Source organism: Drosophila sulfurigaster, chromosome 3 (assembly GCF_023558435.1).
Source record: "Drosophila sulfurigaster albostrigata strain 15112-1811.04 chromosome 3, ASM2355843v2, whole genome shotgun sequence".
Taxonomy (NCBI): Eukaryota; Metazoa; Arthropoda; class Insecta; order Diptera; family Drosophilidae; genus Drosophila; species Drosophila sulfurigaster.
The window spans coordinates 9,944,356-9,959,019 of NC_084883.1; the positions used below are offsets into that span (position 1 = coordinate 9,944,356).

Sequence of the window (14,664 nt, forward strand, 5' to 3'; positions counted from 1 at the left end):
GCAATTTGAAGAGCCATTTGGCAAGCGAATGTGAATGTTGCTGTCACTGTCGATGGTTGCTAGTTGGTGGCTGGTGGTTGTGGATATGAATTCAACTTGTCGTCGCTGTTCATTTGTGCAGGACAAACATTGCTCGTGATAAATCGCTGATTTTAAGTGGCTGGCGACGTTCTAATGCTTCCCAACTGCCTATTGGGGATTGAATTGTGGAAGGAGGATTGGGGGCATCTCCTCGATGTCGATGGACAACACCAACATTTCACAATGCCAAATTTGGCGCACGTTCTGGCGCCACACCACAAGACGCCAAAGACAAAGCAGACAAGAAGAGACAGACGGACGGACACACGCTCCAATTATGCGCGAACCATATTGGCAAACGGCATTTGCGCCGATATGGACAGGTTAGCGCCTGATAAGGCACGAGCACGCGTCGCTGGCGTCATCGGCGTCTCTCCAGGCGAGCGACACGCGGAAGCAACAAACGCACACAGTCGGTGGCCAGACAGATAGACAGACAATTGGACAGCTGAACAGACTGACTGCGCAGATGTCAAACATTAATTCGATTCTGTTGAAGACGACGTGCATCAATCAGCGCGTCTTTTGTGCTCAACTTGCCTCGTTGCGCATGCGCTGCACGTGCCGCACTGTGGCAGCAACAGCAACGGCAACAGGGACTGCCACAGCGACTGCCACAGCGACTGCGTGTTGGTGGCTTTCCTCAATGGAGCGCCTGCAATTTCAGCCTCGCAACAAGATTGTGTTTCTGTCTAAATCGACGTCGATTTACGAGCTTATTGTATATAAGTAGTGTGTCTGCCTTCCAAGAAATGCCCATGCATCGGACACAGACAGAAGGCGGTGGCAAGTCAGAGTCAGAGACAGAGGCAGAGTCAGAGGCGCAGGCAAATGATTGCTACTCTCAAATTACACACAATTCGAATTTTGTGCAGAGTCGACGAGGCAAAAAGAAAAAGCCCTAGACAACTTTGACAAGTATTGCTAAGCAAACATGCATAAATTGATGTGAATATGAAAATGTGTGTGTGTGTGTGTGTGGTGTCCGAGTCCAAGTCTGAATCTGAATCGGAGTGTGTAATTCGATGCGAGTGGAGCACCAAGTGTCGAACCACTTCCTTCCGTCTGCCGCTGTTGCCTCCAAGAGTTGGCCACCCCAGACGGAGTGTCGTCGTCGTCTTTTGTCGCAATTGTTTCTGGGTTCGTGCCTGCGAATCTGATGCCACATGAACATTAAAAGCAACGGCCAAGCAAAATACAATACAACGAAAAAAAAAAAGAAGAGAAGAGAGTCAACAACATAATCATAAACATCATGCAATCCAAGAAGGCAACATGCCGAGCGCATTTCAATTCAACATGCAACACGAGGAGTTGCCACTGAGTCTGTGTCTAGTCTAGTCATTGGGTTTCCAAGTACTACACGGTCTGTAAGTAATTATGATGATGATATGAGTAATGGAAGTGCTGCTCACATTCTCATTTACTGACTTTCAATTTGAATTTCAAACCTAGAAGTTGAGCTGAAATTATTGAAAACCTTTTCCATATTAAAAAACACAGTACTTTAAAATTTTTTATAGATTTTATTTCATTTGCATTTGCATTGTTTGTTTGTTGTTTTTTTCTTGTTTTAGGAGTTTTTGTTTTATGCATTTTTATGTCGTACACTTACAGATCCAGCCATATACATACATAGATTAATTTAAATTGATTAATTTCATAATTAATTGTAATTGGAAAATGGCAAAAATTCTTGTAGTTTTTGTTACTCGTTTTTGTAGTTTTTGTTACTTGGAAAGTACATTATAAATATTAACACAGTTTTATTTTATGTGGAAATACAGAAAGTTGTATTTATGCTAACTTTTCCTATTGAGATTAAAAGGCATTTTCGAGATTGTAAGAGATTGAGCAAGACAATGAGAGTTGAAGATAGAATATATAGATATAGATAGAGAGTTTGTTTTTCTTTTGTTTTCTTATTTTTTCTTTTCTTTTGTTTATATTGCAGTAGTGTTGTGTGTTGTGTTTTAAACTAAGCAAAAATACTGTTTGTGCAATTTTTTCATATATGTTATGTATATGTTTAAAGCTTAAATTTTAAGCAAACACTACAATTTATTTAACTAATATTAAGTGTAAATAGTAGAAGTAGTAGTAGTAGGTTAACTAAATTAAACGTTATCGAGTTAAGAGTAGTAAGAGTTGGTATAGGCGATAATACACACATACAAAATACATTAGAACAGACACACAACATACTTTCGAGTAGTACATAGGCCAAGTAGCAGCGGGGACTACCGATTTCATTATACATACATAATTATCGAGCTTATTGGCTAAAATAAATAAAACTTATTCAACTAAACAAATGGCGACAATGAATTTAGATGCGGTGAAGAGATGGGGCAAGCATGCGATGTCATCGAGTATATAACACCGATGTTCGATATAACGATTTCACGATGATGTGAGTGTGTGTGTGTGTGGGATAATGCTTAGCTTAATACTGGTGCTGTCATGGGTGCGAATGCGGAATTAAACTACAAAGTACAAGTCAAGTACAATCAAATTTCTTCTGTTTGTTGTTGTGTGGAACTGTGAGCCAACGAATACAAGTTGAATGCTGAATTAAACACTTGCTTTAAACTTAACTCAATTTGAGCTTAAACTTTCGCTAAAGTTCAATTAAACATTTACTTTAGCTCAATTTGAGTTTAAAGTTTTGCTAAAGTTCGTCAAACATTCAACTCGCTTCGAGTGGCGCTTAAAAGTATGCAATGCTTTTTTTTGCATTAGCCTGCTTGAGAGTGCGTATGTGTGTGCGTGTGTAGTAACTAAATTGTAATTTCTAATTGGTTGATTTGCTCAGTGAATCGGAGGCGGCGTGCGATCCGGCGCACGCGTTCTAAATTTATTGGGCACATGCTTCTTGATGTACTCATTCTCCTGCAGTTCGTTCTGCTGATGTCGCTGCAACTGCAGCTGCTTCTGTTTCTGCTTCTGCTTGCGACGCCGCGCACGTGCTCCTCCGGCTCCACCTCCGCCTCCCTTCATGAAGCGAACAAAGCTCGGATCACCGTAATTGCTGTTGCCAGCGAACGTGGCGATCGTTGCATTGCGTCGCCAGCTGCCAGCGGGACAATTGGTTGCCGCACGCCAATCGGGCAGCTTGACGCCGAGGCGTCGACACTCGTGGGCATAGGCAGCGAAGCTGTCGCAGTGGCAGGTGCCCGTGGGACACTCGCAGACATCCATGCTGCAGGAGGCGATGTAGTTGTTGGGATTAACACTATTATCACAGTTACCAAATACATCCGACTTGTACAGCGGCTGGCAATAGAAGTCCGTCTTGTGCTTGTGGCACGTCGGCTGCGCCACAACATTCTCCCTCGCCCGCGAACACGACTTGGGGCCACCCACCTTCCATGAGTTGGCAAAATGCCCCACCTCCGTATCGTCATGTGATCGGCCATCCCTGCCCGTGAGATCATCCCGACCGCTGCCATTGTAATTGCCACACAGTCCGCACAGATGATGCTTGTACTGTGCCGGCACCGAGACTTGCAGAAAGTTGTTCCCATCCCACTCGATGGTCAGGCCCAGCTCTGTGTGCAGCATGATGCCGCCCTCCAGCAACCGTGTTATGCTCACATTGTGACCATGTCCGTTGCTGTTGTAGTCGAAGTAGGGCAGCGCGACTCGAGTGCCGTTGATCTTCACGCGCAGCTTTTGGCCCAGATTGATGCGCAGTCCGCGCAGCTTCAGGGTGACAGTCTTTGGCCACGAGGATCGTCGAGTGCCGCGTCCATCGTTCGTGAGGCGGATCGAGAAATTGTGGCCACGGCAATCGGCTGCTAAAAGGTACTTGCAGCTACCCTGAAAGTAGAAAAAGCATAAAGGTTTTTATAGAAGAAGCTTACCAAATGTGGCTTAATAAAGAAATTTTATAGTGAAATCTATTCCTCAATGTAAATCTCTTTATACCTGTTACTCAGAGGACTGAAGGGAATAATAATTTTTGTGTCTATAGGAAATGTATGCAATGCGCAGAAATAGTCACTTCCCATAAAGCATATATACTTATATTCTTAATCAGCGGAGACGATTTATATAGTGGGTGAAATACTGGATCTTAGAGACTATGAGAGACAATCTGGAATGTCTAACAATCTATGGTATATTTTGAATACTTTATAAAAAATACCAATTATAGACTTTGGTATATTTCAGTATTTTTGTGGTATTTTTTAGAGTTTAGTTTTGTTGAAAATGGTTAATTTTGGACATAAAGTATTCTAAAAACTGCCTATGTTCACACATTTTTTTTTCCATTTTTTTGCAGCTATTATAAAAGTGGGAAATATTCAAAATACGTTGCAGATGAATCTAAAGAAGTGTAGCAAAGAATTTTCGTAATTAAATCAATTCGTTCCTAAAAGCTTTGATGATTTTCGATTTCAAGTATTCAGTAAATAGTGAAAAATGTACATATCGCAATAATAAATTGTATTCATAAATCAAACAAAAAGTGTTCAGTCTGCTTAAAAGTTTTAAAGAGTTTAATAAAAAAAAACATAAGTTAAATAATGTAAAAATTATATGGAAATAAATATTTATACTAATAAAATACTTAACAATAATACTAAATCATTTCAGAAGAAAAGGGACAAAGAAAAAATATGTCGAACGATTTCTGTCACTTATTCACATTCTTGCCTTTAGGCTAATATATAAAATATGTTAACAATTAAAACTCTCTAAGTATCATTTTATCCATTTTCTCCAGAACGCTTTTAATGGAATTTAAAAGAAGCCTGCGAAAAACCCTTATTTCAGTATTTAAGCCAGAGATCAAAGAAGTTCTTTATTAATGACATTATTGAACAAATTTGATTAAATTAATTTAATTTTCTCTTCGAAAAAGAGTGAAATTTATGTTACAATTGCTAACTTCCTCCAACTTCTAAAATTATATATAAAATGTTTGAAAACTGCAGTGCTAAAATATGTTTCTAGACCACTGAGACCTGTTTGTATATTTTAGGAAAACACCAAGTTTATACCGAAAATATACCAAATTATAATCCTAATTTAGCTTAATTGTGAAACGCAACTTCAAAGCAGCTTAAAAGCTCAACGTAGTCTCTCAAGGGAATGTGTTAAAACATTTTGTAGTATTTTATGATTCGCGAGCTAACTTTAATTATGTTTGCACATTCTTAAGGCCGTAATAAAGCACCTGGTTATGAGTAGACCAATAAATTTCTTGAAGCCATTAAAATTGAGCTCAGTTGGGGATTAGCATGTGGCCAAGTTGCCGCGTTACCCTGTAGCTAAAGTTGAAGCTGAAGCTGATGCTTTAGCTTAAGTGTTGGAGAGATCTGACTGACGTAATGTGAATGGGTCATAAACGTGTTGTTTGTTAGACTATGCAAATGTAATGATCGTATAAAAGTCTAATTTATTATTAAAGTTTAAAAGTACGACGAGCATTGCTAGTTGATGTCGATTAAATGCGAATCGTTATTCATTTCGTGGCCATAAATGTCCGTTTGCGTTACGCTAAGCATCGATATTTTACATTCGAGTCGACTTACCTGGAAGCTGAAGAATTTGCCATCGAATGTCTTGAAATGGGGATCGCCAAAGACGGTGCAAGTGCCGGCAATTTCCATGCATTTGGGACAACACTCGCCGGGCGGCACCTTCAGCTCCTCATTGGGTCGACAATGAACGGCCTGGCAACGCATCTCAGAGCAGCTGATGGTGCCACCGTTGCACCGACAACTGCGACACGGACCCATGTTCCAAGTTTCGTTGTTCAAATACGTGATGCCCTGATGCGAGCACTCGCTGCGCATTTCGGCGACAGCGCAGCGTGGACAGCATCCGTCTTCCTCTTGAAATTCGGGGGCACACTCCAGAATGGGGCATGTGGCACGCTGGCACACCGAAGTGCCGTTCAGACAGGTGCAGTTCGTGCAACGATCGGGCGTAAACTGTGTCCTATCATAGTACACCTTCGTGTTGAAGAGGCACTTGCCTGGGGAGACAATATGTTGAGGTCAGCAAATCAACATCATCATCGTCATTCGAATTGAGGGAAACTCACCTGTTGCAGTCATTATCTCACGCTGGCCAGAGCAGCGGGGGCAGCACTCGTTGGGGGGATGTATCTGCTTCGAGATGGGGCACTGGAGGATGGGGCAAGTCTTCTTGGCGCAGCTCAGCTTGTTGCCGCTGCATTTGCAGACCAAGCAGCGATCATCGATCGAGGCGACAGCCTCTTGGCCTTCGGCAACGATCTGGCCATTGATCTTGCAACCTGTAATGTGTGCATACAACAACAACAATAAATACAATAATACAATGTCGATCAGACAACGGTTTATAAAGCGTATTAATTCTTCTGTTTTTGTTTTTTTTCTACTTTTTGTATTTGGGCGACAGCCAAGAAAATTTCCACATGTCGAAACGGGTTTCCAAGCGATCTATTTGCATAGACAGACTGTGCGGTGCGTACTCGTTATGCCCTGTACAGCTGCAGACGGGGTTGTTAGGTTGTGCAGACTAATTTGCTTTCACTTTGTGTTTATAAGTGAAAACATTTGTTTTCCCCAGCAATTATTTTACTTTGTTGCTTATGAGTGAAAAGATTGATTAATCACAGCATCAATTACTCTGCTTAGGGTATCTGCTAGTCAATCATACCCCGCTGGAGAATGCCCTGTTGTCTCTTTTGTTTTGAACGCAATGCGACATTGTCGACTTAATAGACAATTTAAAGCCCATAAATAAGCAAATCGTGCAAAGTCACAAAATAGACACAAAAGTTGACCATCTGTGCGAAGATCGTTTAGACTATTGTGTCTGACAATCGGACAGACGAACAGACGGACGGACGGGCGATCGAACTGTCGGACGGACGATTAAGAGGCATTAGTTTCGGATGCTGCTTGGCCAGCTAATTTTAGTGAGTGATGCCCATTTGGACTGGTTGAACTAGTTGACAGCTTGGACACTTTGGGACACTTGAAACCGCTGAAGAGCAGCGTCAGAGAGCGAGAGCGAGGGGGGAAGGGGAGACAAGCGACTTACCCTGACATGTGGGACAGCATTCGCCGGGGCGTGGCGGTGTCAGCTGACTATCGTCGCACTGTGAATAACATTTCTGCGTTGTCTCCGTGACAACGTTCGCGATGCACTTGTACGTCTTGCAGGGTTCATCCGGATCGCTCCATTCGGCGCCACTGGCATAAGGCACTCCTCGAAAAATACAGCCTAAAATATTTTAAGAATAATTGTAAATTAATAAATTATGTATTCGATTTTTTATATTAGTTTGCTCTTTACATTTAAAATTTTGCTTTACAATAATTTTAATTTAACACATAAATGCTAACCAAATTTATACCTAAAGTAGCTCTTCATATTTGTATTATTTGCCTTTATTATTATTTTATATATTTAAACTATAAAAATGTAATTTATAATTAAAAAAAAAGGTTATAATTTTAACTTAAAATCCAATTATTTGTAAATTTAATTTATTTTTAAAGACAGAAAAGTAAATATTAATACATTCCACAAAATTTTGTTTTATAATAAATTGTGTATTTCTCATTTATATCTTATTTTCTTATTCGATTGAATTTGCAATTTAAATAAAATAAACAATTGTAATTTCAAATTAGAATTATTTTTAAATAGCTGCAATGTTTGAATAAATAAATAGAGATAATATTTAGAATATTATATCATTTTTATTATTTAAAGATATAAATTACTTTTTTTAATAAATGATATATCGTAATTTATAATTTGAAATATTGTTTACCAATTGTTTTTCAATATTTATTTTATATTTTCAAATAATTTTAGCTATATTTAATTTTATAATCTTTTTTTTGCAGTTTAAAAAATATAGTCTAGTTGAAATTATAATTTGAAATAACATTTTTCAATTCTTAACAAATGCATTCCCAATTTTAGTAGCATTTGTTGCTGCCCCACTTACCTTTGCACTTGCGACAGCAGCTGTCGTTGGACTTGGCTTCCAGCAAGTAGCAACCATCAATCGAGGGGCAGAAGTAGTCGCATTGCACAAAGCCATTCTGAAATAGAGAGAAAAGACAGCAAGTTAGTTTTGTGATTGGGCCATAAATTGGACTTATGGCTTACGCCCCACGTGGCGTATGCGCAATTTGCGTAAATGCGCTTAACCAAGTGAGAGATTGCCGTTGAGCATATGATTTGTATCTGCCGCCCATCTAGTTGCCCCCTATTTGATTTGGATGGCAGCGAATGCTGACTGCACCTGCAGCTGCTCTCAGCTTTTGTTTGACTGTTGCCACAAACAAATTGCATTTGTTCAACCGAGTTGCACTCTAACCTTCAGCAGTCTGTATAATTTATGGATGCAAACGAGTCGAAATTATATGGAATTGAGTGCACATTTTAGGGCGTGGTGAGCTCACAAACAATGCGCCATAGTCGACACATTAAATGTGCTGCAAATTCATTTGAATGCGAGCATGAATAGTCACAGAAGGGCAAAAGGGAGAAGATGACTACACATAAAGGGAAAAACAAATATTTAAAAATTTAAAATTTTTTTAGCTTAAATTTCAAATGAAGACTTGTTTTTACTTCAAATTTGAGAAATACATTTTTATTATTATATTTGTTGTGCAAGTAATTAATTGCAGATGAATAATACGAAAAATAAATCCAATTTAATATTATAGAAATAAATATGAACTCAAAAAATGAAATTTTTATCACCGATAGTTTGATTGTAAATAATTTAAATTTGCGAAAGTATCTAAAGCTAAATATTATATATAAAATAAATTTGAAGAAGAAGGGTTTCTGAAGAAACTAGAAGAATGCATAGGAAGAAGATTGAATAAAGTGAAAAACACAATCTAATCAATTGAAACTTAATTTTCACATTTTTATCAATCAAATTTTAAGTTCAGATTGGTTATATTGTTAAATTTAAGCATAACATTTATATTAGTAATTGATATAAATGAGTTTTTACATGCAAGCAAATAATTGCAATTAAGGAAAATTTAAATTTAATAGAAAATAAAAACAGTCAATATTTGATGTCAATTGAATGTACTTGAGTGAAATTTTTTAATTTCAACATTGAAGATAAAGACAATTCAAATATAATAGAAAATATATATAAAAAAATTAATATCAGTTAACTTGAGTGAAGTTTGTAATTTCAACATTGAAGATAAAGACAATTAAAATTGAATACAAAATAGAAAAAATCAATATAATTTAACTTGAATAAACTTGAATGAAGTTTCTTAATGTTTTCTTTTTAATTTCAGCAGTAGTTTTAATAATTTTTTTTCTGGCTCTTCTCTAAAAATCGTGATATATATATATTAATATTTTATTTGAAGTGTCTAGACATACGCAAATTAATGCGAATTTTGAAAAGAATTGAATTTTGAAGAAGTCGTTAAAAGTTTGATTGGAATTTCATGTGTCGCCGCGAATGTTTTGCATTTTAAATGTTTGCATCCCTTGGCAAAATTATGCACACTCTTCTAGCGGATTCAGTTGACCAGTTGGCCGAGACTCAATTGGCAACAGCAACTGCATCTGTGTGTGAGTATGCGTGTGTATGTGTGTGTGTGTGTGCTGCTAGTTTTTGTTCGACTTATTGCCTAGTGCTTACACATTTTACACAATTTTGCTTGAAGTTGTTCGAGAGTTAGTTTTTGTTGTAGTCGCTGTTGTTATTGTTGTTGCTGCTGTTGTTGTGGTTGTTGTGTTAACGACATGTTGACAGCGGCAAGCGGCGCATTAGAATTGATGTCGATCATAAGTCAAAGCTTGTGGCAAGGCTTTGGCAGCTTATGCAACACTCACGCTCAGCGAGCGCGATTCCAAACCAAACTATATCTGAAAACTCAACTCAAATCTACAATCTATGGGCGCCTTTAACCCTTGTGCGCAGCTGTCGCATGTATTTTATCGCGTTGTGACAGCAGGTTAAAAATGCCAAGAGGTGAAGAGAAGGGGGGAGGAGGGCAATATGGTCGGGGGTCTGGGGGTCTCGAGTCTAGTGCTGAGGCTAATTGTAAATGTATCTATAAATCTAGATAGATGTCGACCAAAAACAGGCAAAATATTTCACTAATTTGTATGCAATTGCGGCTGAACAATGTCACAGTGTGTGTGTGTGTGTGTGGAAGTGTGTGTGTGTGTGTGTGTGTGTGAGTACTAGTATGTGTGTGTGTGTGTATAATTTAGTGCAAGCAAACCAGATTGGATCTCAATTTGGATGGGGCCGCAACGTCGCAACGTGCAAAATTTGCAATTGTTATGAAAATGTGTCGAGAGTCGAGATTTTTTTTGCGGTTGCTGTAGTTGTTGTTGTTGTTGTTGTGGCGCTTTGAGATTTTTATCATCGTATTAGTTTAATGGCAGTTGTTAGTTGGAATTTTAATGGCACCTTTAGTGCGGCATCGTTACTTGCGACTACAACTACAACTTGGCCATAATGCAATAAACACTGACAGATTGAAAAGCACTTTATCGTAGTCAAGTCAAGTCAACTCAGTTGTGGCCAACAAACAACACAAACAAAATGCAACAATCGCTGAGAGTTGACAGTTGAAAATGGAAATGGAAATCGCAGCCAAAGTTCAAAAGCTATTCAGAGAGCGAAAGAGTGAGAGCAAGAGAGAAGAGCAGGCTTTATTCTCTGCAGAGATCATAACACGTTGTGGTGTCTGTGGTTGAGGTTGTACTACAACTACACAACTACAACTACACAACTACGAATACTAGACTCGTATAGTGTGCCTCTTTACGCATTTCCAGATGCTGTTTATGCTTTGAAATTCTTTCTTTCTAATCTGGAACCGGTATAGAAATATTTCAGCCAACATGAAAGTTAAGCATCGCCAAAGTCTTCGCTCGTTGTTGTTGTTGTTGTCGTTGATGTTGTCTAGTAGCTGCTTTCAAAGGTTGCTATTAAACAAAAATGTATAAAGAGAGAAACAAAAACCAAAACAAAAACTGAAAAAAAAAGAAAAGGCGCCACGAAGGCAACCAAGCGTAAGCGTAAGCGTCCCGGACCCGGCATCGACACCGGACTAGCTGCTAAGTAGAGGCTGAGATTTGTTGTTGTAGTTGCTGTTGTTGTTGTTGTTGTGCGCCAGCGGCAATCACGAATACCAATCATATGAGAGTGTGTGTGTGCGTCTATGTGTGCCACAGTGGCAGAACCACATTTGCAAACGGCCTCCAACGACCTTGCGTTTGACAAAACATGATCAGTTTTAACACCGTCCATTCTGTGCATTCCCCTCGCCACTCGCCACTCGCCCCTCGCTCCATTCCCCTTCTACTCTTCGTCGCCAGCATCTTCAGCTCTCAAACTGCTTCGCTCACTAGTCTCTGGTCTCTAGTCTTGCTCTTGTTGGCTGCTAAGCAACTAAACGTTTGCTGGGCAAACTTGGCCGAGACTCTCTAAGCACAGATTATGTAGACTGCTGCTAGAATATGGTAATGATAAAATGTGCTTTTGTTTTTGTACATATATTATGGCCATGTGTGTGTTTTGTCACTTGTCGCAAGGAATTCCTAACTGAAAAATCTGAGCATATGGGAAAAGCGAAACACTGAGTCACATAATTATGAAGACTGGCATTAATAATTATGAGTCAACAAACTGTTTACCCTTATTATATATTTTGGGACTTTCAAGCAGGCATTTTAATTTGCAAATATCTATCGTAAAGCATCCTTGCGACAAGAGACCCATAAAAATCGTTGGCTCAATCAACTGGCAGAGAATGCGTAGACAAGCCAAAAACGCTTAAATCATATGCCATTAGGCGAGCAATGCGCACTCAGCATAATTTTCGCATAAAAACCAAATTTGTTAAGAAATTTCAGGCGCGGAAAACGCGAAAAAACCAACCATTAGACGAAACGCAGACAATTTGTTTGATTGTCCTTGGCACACACAGAACACAGTACACAGCAGAAGGGGAGGGTTTTGTTGGCAGACACACAGGACACTCATATAATATGCGATATATTATGATATTTTAGATAATAAACGTCGGCCATAAACTATCAACAATCACCCAAAAGCGTTGGCAAATATTACATGTGTGTATTACAATGAAAATGTTAAAGTACTTTCTGTGTATGCATACAAGAAGAAGTAATCATAAAGTGTGTGCTTTATGGGTTAAGCTTAGCCCCATTTAACAGTTCATTGCGTAGCTTTTCGGGGCGCAAAGTTTAAGAGAGCTTTAAGAGCTAACTGGTTGTGCTTTAAGAGCCGGCTCAATAAATGCCTTCAATTGATTTCGCGATGAACTTTCGATGACTCTCAGTTAGCGCGCAGTCGCAGCTGTCAGCTATGTGAGTGAGTGTGTGTGTGTGTGTGTGAACGAAAGAGTGCGCGAGAAGAAGTGAGTGTGAGCGGGACAGGTAGCGGCAGGTTAGAGCAGGCACAACGCATGGCGCCATCAACTTAAAGTAAGGTGGCGCCAGCATTGTTTTGTTTTCTTTCTTTTTTTCTGTTTCTGTTTTTTTTTTTGGTTACGCCCACTTGACAACAACAACAACAACCACAACAATAAGAGCCGCAGCACCAGCTTGTGACTTGAGGCTATATACAACAATCAATCGAACGCTGGCTGCGCCGTCGCAGTTGACGTCGCCATCGTTGTTGTTGTTGCTGTTAAAGTCGCCGTCGCGAAAGCTTCTTGGCGCCTAAATTGGAGCGGCGGTGTTTAGCAGCGCTTAGCGCAAATTAGCAACAGCATTGGCAGTCGGAAGTCTGGCAACGCCAACAATATGAGCACGCGCTGTCGTCGCTTAATGACGACACACGATATCCTCCCCTCGTACCCCGTCACGATCTATCGCCTGTCGCTGTTGTTGTTTGGCACCGTCGGTAGCCGTTGACGGCGACAAAAAAACACGGCGCCAAGTGTTTGTCAAACGACCGCTACCCTGTGGTTAACGATTGTCATGTCGCAAACCCGTTTGACGACCTTGTATCAGAGCCGGGGATCGAGACGAGATCGTCCAGTGGAAAAAAGCCAAACAAATGCAAACAAGACCAAAAAAACACACATTCACACACACTCGCAGAAAACAAACAAACATTTTGTTCGAAACATGAGCAAACAACAACCTAGTACCGTTATTAGATTAACAGCTGACCAGAGCTTAACGATCTGTTAATGCCATGTCAGCGAGATTTCGCTGAGCATTTATTGCACTCGTTAAATTAATGCGATTATTCAGTTATTCACCAGTTGCTATGCATTCACGTTCTTATCGTTCTATCGTCCTTATTGATAGATATATGTACTATATGATGATTGGGTTAGTCTGATTAAAACATTCCATTGCACACCATTTAAAAACAGTAGATGTTTTACAACTTAATATATAAAAGTTAGTTATAACTTCTGTATATTTTCATGCTTTAAAGTTATCATTTAATGTTGGTTGAATTAAGCTGTATAGCACATCATTTAAAAAAGAAGTAGATGATTTAGAGTTTGACTACAATATGATAAAAGTAAGTTATAACTGGGGCTCTGCATATTTTCATGTTTTCAAGGTTTGATATAGTATTCTGATCTAAAATTGTCGGTTGCTGATGGTTGAAATAAGCCGTGATCCACTTTGTATGATAATTAGGTTAGTCTGATTGAAACAAAATATAGTCTAGCATTATTAAGCACTTCTTTTAAAAAATTTATATATATTAGAGAGTTTGATTAACATATAATATTTGAAAAGTCTGTTATAACTCGACATCTGCATAGTTCATGTTTTTTTTTTTACATTTTCTTTGAAGAAAAATAAAATCTATCAATTTAATATTTGAACTTTCGTTAGACTTTTTTGAAGTTATTCCAATTTCTGTTCATAGTAATATAAAAAAATAATAAAATTTTACAATTTAATAATTAAAATTTCTTTAGTCTTTTTTTTAAGTTATTCAATGAACAGATACATAGTATTATAATGAACTGTGTCAATTTTTCAATAAATATATTCTAATTTTAGAATTGAGTTTTTTTAAATAAAGTTCCAGAATTAAGTTCCTAACTAAGCCTTTTATTTTGCAATATTATGAGACGGTAAGATAGATAAATGCAGAGTTGATGTATTATTAATATTATTATTTAATAATATGTTATTAATTTGCTTCAGTAATTTATTTTTAATTTGAGTAAATTTTCAAAAGATTACTATATTTTGATTATTAATTTTTAGTTTTTCTTTCGCAATTTTGCCCTACAACTTTTATGGAAAGTATGTCGACTGTGTTGTCTGCAGTTATTTTTCTTTTGGCATTGCAAGACAACTTTGGCGAAATTTAGTGTCTGTCTAATGCATATATATTTAAAATGTATATAAGTATTTTTGGGTCTTGGGATTACGAGTGCATTTCCTGGCCGTGGCTGGCAGGCGTTGTGAAATGTGCGACACATGGCCACATCCACATCCACAACATATCTGTTCCGCACATCCTTTCTGCATGTCCTGGCTGGACATTGGCGTCGGTCATGCAGAGCGCCAGACAACGACAACGACAGCGACAGTTACATGCGATTTATTTAT

The 14,664-nt window shown here is 38.6% G+C and overlaps 1 protein-coding gene across 5 annotated transcripts in view; it reads right to left on the reverse strand.

The window, feature by feature from the left end:
• Window positions 1-1,598: 1,598 nt before the first annotated feature.
• Window positions 1,599-14,664, reverse strand: part of LOC133841928 (BMP-binding endothelial regulator protein) — a 37,108-nt gene continuing 24,042 nt past the window's right edge. For 2 of the 5 annotated variants that reach the window (XM_062274778.1, XM_062274777.1), the window contains exons 4-8: window positions 8,045-8,141; window positions 7,126-7,308; window positions 6,140-6,352; window positions 5,625-6,070; window positions 1,599-3,903 (exon numbers count right to left, since the gene is read on the reverse strand). In XM_062274778.1, coding sequence (XP_062130762.1) covers window positions 2,893-3,903; window positions 5,625-6,070; window positions 6,140-6,352; window positions 7,126-7,308; window positions 8,045-8,141 — 1,950 coding nt within the window. In that variant the 3' untranslated portion in view covers window positions 1,599-2,892. Of the gene's footprint in view, window positions 3,904-5,624; window positions 6,071-6,139; window positions 6,353-7,125; window positions 7,309-8,044; window positions 8,142-8,208; window positions 8,410-14,664 lie in introns of those variants that run through there. The other 3 variants (XR_009894346.1, XM_062274779.1, XM_062274780.1) reach the window with 3 other exon arrangements.